Genomic DNA, 8,780 nt, shown 5'->3' with positions numbered 1-8,780 from the left:
TTATTGATAATAGTCTGAAAATTGAACTGCTTTTTAAAGGTTACAATACGTTTAAATAGTAAAAACAAAACTTAAGGAAAAAATAAATAACCTAAATCTAAAATAACAAAAATTACATAAAAATACTAAAATTAAACATTTACAAAAATTTGAATGCAAAGGAACTAGCTAGACTGTTACATATGCTAGCTTTTGGCCCTTGGGTAATGTTCTGTACTTTAAGAGGTCCTATTTTTAGCTAAAGAGAGTTCACAAGTCATTGGAACTAGAATTTTTTATTTTTTATTGAGCATAGGAGCTAAAAATAGACTAAGAGAATATTTGTTTCATAAATATATTTGTGTTGTAACTAAAATGTTAAAATTCTTAATACATTTCCTACTCAAGCTCAGCAATATTATATTATAAAATAGTATATTTAATTTTATTCTAACTAAAATGTCAATTACTATGGCCAAGGAATTTTTATATATATATATATATAGAGGGCGTTTGGATTCCAAGGAATCCTGCGTCCACGTTTTAGTGTTGCGTTTTCCTTTGTTTTTTTTTTTTTTTTTTTTTTTTTTTTTTGCTAGCATTTGTTGACTTTGGGAGACAAAATATACTGTTCATGCACTGTACATATACTGTTCACATATTAAAAAATATTAAAAATAGGTCCCACGATATTATTTACACATTTAAAAATTATTTTGCTACAGTATTTTCAGTTTCAACAACAATAAGTTCAATCCAAACAGACCTATATTATAAATAAAACAACATACAGACAAAGTTATATGTCCAATATTCTAAATTTCGAAACTATAAATGCTCAGCATTATGAATATCATTCTAAAAATAAAAGACCATTAAGTGTTGGCAAATAAAAAAAACTTATATAATATATCTAGATATAAAACCAAGCGATGATTTATGAAGGACTTCCTATCAAAAAAAAAAAAAAAAGGACTAGAACATATATGATTTGGATCCCAAACACGCATTCATACACAATATGTCAATTTTTATTTCATTAAAAAATATGTCAATTTTTATATGTGAGAGAGAGGAATCTGATTCTTAATAGATGTATAAATTATTCAATTTGCAATCCCTATAATTAATTTTGGAACCAAACGAAAAAAGAAAAAGGAAAAGTATTAGCCCTAAATTGTTAATTCCCTCCACAACCTGGTATCTTTGGAATATGCCGTTAAATTATTCCCCTAAAAAAAAAAACAAAAAAGTATATCTGGTTAAAGAAAAAGAGTAGCAGCGAAATTCTCCTTGGTCAATAATTTTACGAGCCCGGCAATCGTTTTTACCTTTTTACCCGCGTTTAGGACAAACAATTCCGGTACAGTGACTCCCCCCACCCCCACCTGAGAGTCTCTGTGTAACTGTAAACAAACACAAACACTGAGAGAGAGCTTAGAGTTTTCCAATTTCAATTTCAATTTCAATTTCAAATTTCCCACTGCAAATCAAATCTCACAAGAATTTCAAAATCCATCATGCTCTCTTAAATTCCTCTTCACCCAAAAAAAATGGCAGCAGTAGCAGCTTGGATCCCAGAGGATGACCTCTTATTGAAGAACGCTGTCGAGGTACCGTACTTCTCTCTTTCCAATTTTACCCCTACCAAAATTCCATCTCTTATTAATTGTGAAAAACAATTTCATTTTCCTTCAATTTTATTTTACACAAATCTGCAAATTTTGTTTTGGTTAATTTATTTATTATTATTATTATTTTTTTTTTCTGATTCCTTTTTGTGATTCGGAAAAAATTTACAGGCAGGTGCCTCATTGGAGGCACTTGCTAAAGGTGCTGTTCGATTCTCGCGAAAATTTACAGTTCGAGAATTGCGAGATCGATGGTATTCTCTGCTCTATAACCCTGAAATTTCGAGCGAAGCTTCTGCTCGCATGGTCGAGTATGAGCTTTCTGCTTCGACTGACTCGAAGAACAAGTCTGTTCAATCTCCTGCTAAGAAGAGAAAACTAGAGAGCGTTCGTGAACTGTATTACGCTATGCGGAAGAGGTTACGCGACGAGAGTCTTGAATTGTTTGAACTAGTGGTAAATGGTAATGGTACTAATGATGATGATAATAAAGTCGGTTACGAGGGGAGTTGCATGATTGGTGATGGTGTTGATGACCGTTTTCGGTTTCAGAATGCTGCGTGGGTTGATAATGGAAGGTTAAGGCGTGTTGCAGATGAGAAGAATGGTGTATTGAAGGATACGCATTCTAATCTTGGGGATAGTTTGGGTGAGTTTGGGAATGGTGAGGAGTTAGGGCCGTCTTATGTGTGTCCCGATATGCCTATTTGGAAAACGATTGAGGATGTCTCGGCACCTGCAATGCCGATTAATATGAGCATTGAGGGTGGTGATAAAGATCAGGGCGTGGCGGAGACGTTGATATGTCCTAATAATGTGGATGGTGATGTTGGCAATTCGGGGACGGTTTTGAAAGATAGACATGCTGGTGATTTGATGATAAGTAGTTCGGCTGCTACCTCAGAGGGTGATTTTGTGGATCGTCTGTTGAGCCTTGCGAATGAGGATGAGCTTATGTTTATGGATGAAGATGGGAAAGATACCGTGGGAAAGTCTTGTTGTGATAATATTAATTCACTTCTGTTGAGTTCTCCAAGTAAAGTTCAAGAAGATGGTGATGTAGCCGATGTTTGTGAGCCTCAGACTCCGGCTTTGAATACGTGCCCTGCTGTTTCTGATGGGGCTTGTACTTCAGAGTTGGGTGTTATTGCTGATCCATCTTGCTCTGGTCATGGTGATCAGCTTAGTGTTTGTCCTACTCAAGTCAATATGTCAGCATCTACATCAGTGCCTGATCCTATTACTCCTGAACTTCATGATGGAGAGTTATATTGCACATTGAATACTGAGGACCTCGAAATCCCAAGCAATGATGATATATGCTTACCTGTTATACAAACAAATTACAGAGAGGCCAATAATCCATCCTCCTCCTCCGGCCGTCAAAGAAATGGTGAAAAAGAAATAAGCTTGAAGAAAAATGATGCTCCTACACTGTCTTTTCCAGCTTCTCGGTTGGTGGGATCAGGTACACTACTAGAGACCAGCCCAAAGCACCCCATTGTTGGTTTTGGAGTCAAAGCTGAGTTGTCTCATGGTAGCCATCTTGATGCGGACTCTAAAGACTTTGTTCATGTTGACCCAAGGCAAGGCAGATCAGCACATGCGACTCCAAAGTTGGCCATGGATGGGGCACTAAAAATTGAGGTTATATGTCAAATTGAGTTACTTCATGATCATAGATAGCATCTGCAATTTTCCTTTATAGAGCAGCAAGTTCATGTTTGTGCCCTTGACAAAAACTATTCCTTCTCTGCTTGTTGTAAACAGGAAACTGATGCTCCAGGTCTAATTGGGGAACATGCAATGCTACATGCACAGACAGGTTCTAATAAGAAGTTTCTTGAACCAGACCCAACAGTAGATCAGAAAGAATCTGAGGATGACAATGACATCCCATGCTTTTCTGATATTGAAACAATGGTAAATATTAACGGTTGGGTTTAGGCAATTTATTGAGAGTATTTTAATTCATCTTGAGATTCTGCCTCTTATAAATTCTATCTTTCAGATACTTCGAATGGATTTATGTCCGGATGATCAGGATTTATATAGTAGTAGAGAAGGTAATCCCTCTGAAATTTGGTCTAATTAGCTGATGCGTGTTCTGCATGCAGTTCTTTCCTTATGCAGAAATATAATCCTGATCAACTTTCTTTTCACATTATATATGCCTTTATGCAAGTTTCAGACATCAACGCATCATGCTAATGGCTTAATAGTAAATAGCCAGACTTCACACACACATTATAGCTGATGAATGTTCTGCATTCAGTTCTTTCCTTGTGCAAAAAGTTAGTTCTGATAAATTTGGCTTTCACATGTACATTGGCCTTTATACAAGTTATGGACATCAATGCTTCATGCTTATTCATGCTGATGGCTTAGTAGTAACTGGTTTTCACACACATGCGGAATCATACGTGCATATTTATATTTATGTGTCTCTCTATGTGTATGGGTTAGAATCAAGTTACTTCTGTTATTGTTACACAATTTAATAATATATTATTTGATTAATATTTTGAAAATGCCATTGTTGGATTGTATGTTCTTTTTGTTATTAACACGCAAAATCATACATGCATATGTAGATTTATGTGTTCAAGATCAAGCTACTTATTTTTTATTAATGTTACAATACTTACTAACATTTTTATTGGATTAATATTTTGAAAATCCCATAGTTGGACTACATGTTTTCTTTATTCTTGACATGCAAGTCAATTTCCTATTAGTCTAATGTTTTTAACTATTTGATCTGTGAATTCATGTTTGTGTATAATTTTAAGTACAAAAAAATATAGATGAGATGCTTATTTTGATTACCTTGAAGCATGGAGGGTATAAACAAAACTTGAAATTTAAATATTTTATAGATGATACTAGATATTGATCTTTGATTATTTTGATATTTCAAAAGAATGGAGGGTATAAGAACACAATATAATTTTTTTTGATAAGTAATAAAGATTTATTGAAATCAAAAAGAGAGAGACACCCAAGTACATGGAGTATATAAGGGTGAACATATCAAAAGCGAACAGTACATAAATCAAGTAAATCCAAAATAGAAGAAAAAGGTTGGTTTCTCCACATAGAGAACCAGTCCAATAAGGTTTTGAAGAATAGAAGCTTGAGATCAGGCATGGAACGCTCATTGTCTTTAAAACACCTATTATTTCTCTCCTTTCAAATACACCACATCAAACAATGAGGAACAACCTTCCATATATCTCCATTACGATGGCGACCAAATCAACCTTGCCAGCAAGGAAATAGCCCAACAACAGACATTGGCATAACCCAATAAACTCCCAATAAATCAAAAACCATATCCCACAACTCCAAAGCAACCAGGCAATGAAGGAATAGATGGTCAACAGATTCACTATTACTCTTGCACATATAACACCAATCCAAAATGCAAAACTTTTTTTTCCTTAAATTGTCAATTGTCAAACATTTCCCCAAGGCAGTGGTCCATACAAAGAAAGCCACTCTAGAAGGGATCTTCTGCTTCCAAATACTTTTCCAAGGGAAAAACTGCTCACTATGGCCAACTAGAAGATGGTAGTACGTACTAGCCGTGAACCGTTTACTCTTACAAGGCAGCCAACATCTCTTATCCCCCCTAATCCCCCGTACAGGAGTGCTATAAATGGTATTAATGAAACTCCTGAAAGCTTCCAATTCCCGATTATGCACATCCCTACAAAAAAGAAACTCCCAATGGAGGACTCCATTGGTGTACCTCATTAGATCCTCCACACTTGCCTCTTTGATACGACAAATCCTATATAATTCAGGATAGCAATCTGCAAGAGAAGATGTTCCACACCAATGATCTAGCCAAAACTGCACTTTTGATCCATCTCCAATTTCATACAGAATAAACCGAGATAAAGAGGGCCACCCCCTTCTAATATTTTTCCACAAATTGACTCCATATGGACCAGAGAAAGAGCTAGAACACAATATAAGGGTATATTGTCAATCAAATATAACAGCAAAAGAGTTTATAAATATAAGGGTATATTGTGTTCTTATATAAGAACACAATAAACTCCATATGAGTTTATAAATCAATCAAATAGCAAACGAGTTCATTCTTCTAGACAAAGGGTGAAAGTATATCACATTCTCATCTTAATATGCATTTTATTTTAATTTTTCATCTCCAGTCTCAAGATATCAACATGAGGAAACTAAGAGGACAATCATAAGGTTGGAACAGTGTGCTAGATCTTCTATGCAAAGATCCATTGCATCTCAAGGCGCACTTGCAATCTTGTATGGCCGCCATCTGAAACAGTATATTAAGAAGACTGAGGTACAGTTTCCAAATTTTGACCTTTTTAATTGTTCGGTCAATATATTAAGAAGACTGAGGTACAGTATATTATGATGCTCTGGTTGATTTTTACTTCTTTTATGTGAGTTATGGTATTTATCTAGTTATGAAACAAAGAGTTCATTATTTATCTTATGGCTAAATGCCCCTTGGTCTCAATAATTTTTGGGTTGCTGTTATTTTGGTCTCTTGAGATCATATTTTGCAACTAATACTGGTAGCTTTAAAATCACCATCAATGTTGTCATTCTATCAAGATCTGTCAACTCATATTAAATACCTCAAGGTGATGTCTTTTTTTTTTTTTTTTTTTTTAATTACTTATATTTTCTGCAAAACACACTCACACAATTTTGAGGCCTTTGATGGCTCATGATTAATGGGTCTAGATGGAAGGACCACATTGACAGTGATTCTAAAGTTGAGGATTTTAATTAAAAAATTTGCTATTTGAGGGACAAAAAAGCTTAGTGGCCCAAATATTAAAGGGACTAAATGTTATTTTTGCTATATCTTAGTAATAGCCAAATGATCAACACTATTACTAGTGTCATTCTTTTGATTAGTTTTGAACAAAACATATGAAAGTGTGGTCTTTGTGTTTCGGTGCTTCTTCCTGTAAATTTATACAATTTTCAAAAAGATTTTGGTGGTTATGGAGGAGGATTTTGCCTTTCTTATTTTGTCATGTGAATGTTAACATTAAATTGTACAAAGAGTCTAAGTGAATTGAAACTTTGTAGTGACCTTAAAGGCCAATTTTAGTCTGAAATTTAATAGAGATGATTGATGAATGTTAGTGTTATTCAAACATGGTAATGAGATTATCTGTGTATATAATATAGACTGAATGCAATTTTGTTCTTCAACCTTCATGCATGACTGTTCTCTTGTTCTTAGTGCAATCTCTTTCTAAATTACAGGTCATACTTGGTAGAGCAACAAATGATGCTGCAGCAGTGCCAGTGGATATTGACTTGGGAAGAGAAGGACATGCTAACAAAGTATCTAGACGGCAGGTTAGATTTTTTTTGGCTTTCTTGATTTGCATATTTGTTTGTAGTGATAGTGGGTAAGACCATCTTTGAGTTCATATTAAGAAATAACAGAATAACAAAACAACTCTAGGCTTCACCCCCTAGAATTTGTCTGGGATTATCACCAAGTTATGGAAAAAAAATCTCAATATAATTGTATTTATCAAAATTCAACATGCCAATAATGTTTCCTCTTGGGCCTATAAAGAGGGTCCCAGACTACCTCAAATAAGTAAGGAAAATCAAATCATAATTAAGGTAATAATCAAAATCCTTTAAAATACTTAAAATAAAATTCAAATCCCATAATATGGATCAATGGAATCAGTCAGAGTTAATCTGGTGTCCGCACCAACTTATCCTTCGTCAATCCTATACATACATGAAAGCAATAAATTGTTATTTTCTGCACTCATTAATGAGTCACATTTTTAATATTGGTTATCCCCCTAAATATTTCCAAAATATTCTTTACTAAAATGCAGGCGGTGAAGTGTATAATGAAATGAAATGCATTGAGGGGCAAACTATTTATAATTACTAAGTAGAAAGCAAATGTTGGTTGCTGTCCCTAAGCAATCTTGCAATGGGTTACTGTTGTTGGAAAAGCATTTTGTTGCCTTTAATCAGAAATTTAGAAACGTCTTTTTCTTCCTTTTTTTAATTTTATTTTTTATATATTTTTTGGTATACAAGTATAACTAGCGTTCATCATTGTGCTAGGCTCTAATAAAGATGAAAGAAGATGGTACTTTCTTTCTGAAGAATCTTGGCAAGAGTTCAATTTTTTTGAATGGCAAAGAAGTTGGTAGGGGACAGCTTCTGAATCTTAATTCTGGTAGTTTGATTGAGGTAAATGGCTTCCCCATCTTTAGTTTTGCACTGACATCTCATGGGGTTCTTTGCTGCCATTCAAAATTTCCAGTTTTCTCCGTGCTGTGCTGTTAATTAGTCTTTTGTGGATTTTCTCCTTAACATGTTTCTCTAACTCAACAGCATTTATTTTTGGAATAAAATGCTTCAACTCATGCTTAGCATTGACAGCAAATAAATATTTGGCAAATGGTGATTGTGCAGATTAAGGAAATGGCATTTGTGTTTGAGATGAATCACAAATCTGTGAGGCAGTATCTAGCCAAAGTCGTCAAAAAAAGCCAAGAAAAATGCACCAAGTTTGAGTGGTCGCCTGAGAGGGGCTGTCAATAAACACACCCATAGAGGGTACATCCTTTTTATTTTCCTTTTTGGTAATTGGTTTGATTAATAGCCGGTCTATTGTATGGGTTTATCCTTTCACTAGGAGCATCCTCAAGCTATCAAACAAAAGAATGTATAGGCTTTATTGTTTAGAATCATAGAATAGTTGATACTTCCATCAAAAGTAGGAATGCATGTATATATGTATTTATGTATAAATGAAGTGGTGCTAGTAAGTAGTAACAAATAGCGATTCATTGTCCTAATATCCTAGTATAATTTTCTGTTTTGGACCAAGGGGCAAATTCTGTTCTCTATTCTTGTTCAATATGATTTTAGGACAGGAACTGCTGCACGTTGCTACATTCTAAGTGCAACATGGCTTTGTTTTTTTTCTTCTGTCGTTGCCTTGGCATGATCGATTCCCTAATTGATGGCCTATAGAATATTTCGTTTTCAAGTATTTTGATACCTTAATCAGTAATAATTCTCCCTGAAAGATAATAATTACCATTCACAAGAGTCCAAATTTCCTATGCGGTAAATGGTTATCCTCAATCTATAGATGGAAAGAGGGATTTA

The 8,780-nt window shown here is 34.5% G+C and overlaps 1 protein-coding gene across 1 annotated transcript; it reads left to right on the top strand.

The window, feature by feature from the left end:
• Positions 1 to 1,243: 1,243 nt before the first annotated feature.
• Positions 1,244 to 8,464, top strand: LOC115994820. Its single transcript, XM_031119097.1, has 8 exons — positions 1,244 to 1,592; positions 1,782 to 3,257; positions 3,381 to 3,533; positions 3,622 to 3,676; positions 5,795 to 5,943; positions 6,888 to 6,983; positions 7,725 to 7,853; positions 8,079 to 8,464. The coding sequence occupies exons 1-8, from the start codon at positions 1,533 to 1,535 to the stop codon at positions 8,205 to 8,207; spliced, it is 2,247 nt and encodes a 748-aa protein (XP_030974957.1). The 5' UTR covers positions 1,244 to 1,532; the 3' UTR covers positions 8,208 to 8,464.
• The last annotated feature ends 316 nt before the right edge of the window (positions 8,465 to 8,780 follow it).

The sequence above is a fragment of the Quercus lobata genome, chromosome 6 (assembly GCF_001633185.2).
Source record: "Quercus lobata isolate SW786 chromosome 6, ValleyOak3.0 Primary Assembly, whole genome shotgun sequence".
NCBI classification, from domain to species: Eukaryota; Viridiplantae; Streptophyta; class Magnoliopsida; order Fagales; family Fagaceae; genus Quercus; species Quercus lobata.
This window is presented reverse-complemented; position numbering and strand designations above follow the sequence as displayed.

Excerpts from the sequence above, each read along its gene's own strand:
- LOC115994820 (XM_031119097.1), top strand. The coding sequence starts at position 1,533 with ATGGCAGCAGTAGCAGCTTGGATCCCAGAGGATGACCTCTTATTGAAG. Across the intron at positions 3,258-3,380 it reads ATGGGGCACTAAAAATTGAG|GAAACTGATGCTCCAGGTCT; the intron begins GTTATATGTCAA and ends TGTTGTAAACAG. Across the intron at positions 6,984-7,724 it reads ACAAAGTATCTAGACGGCAG|GCTCTAATAAAGATGAAAGA; the intron begins GTTAGATTTTTT and ends TCATTGTGCTAG.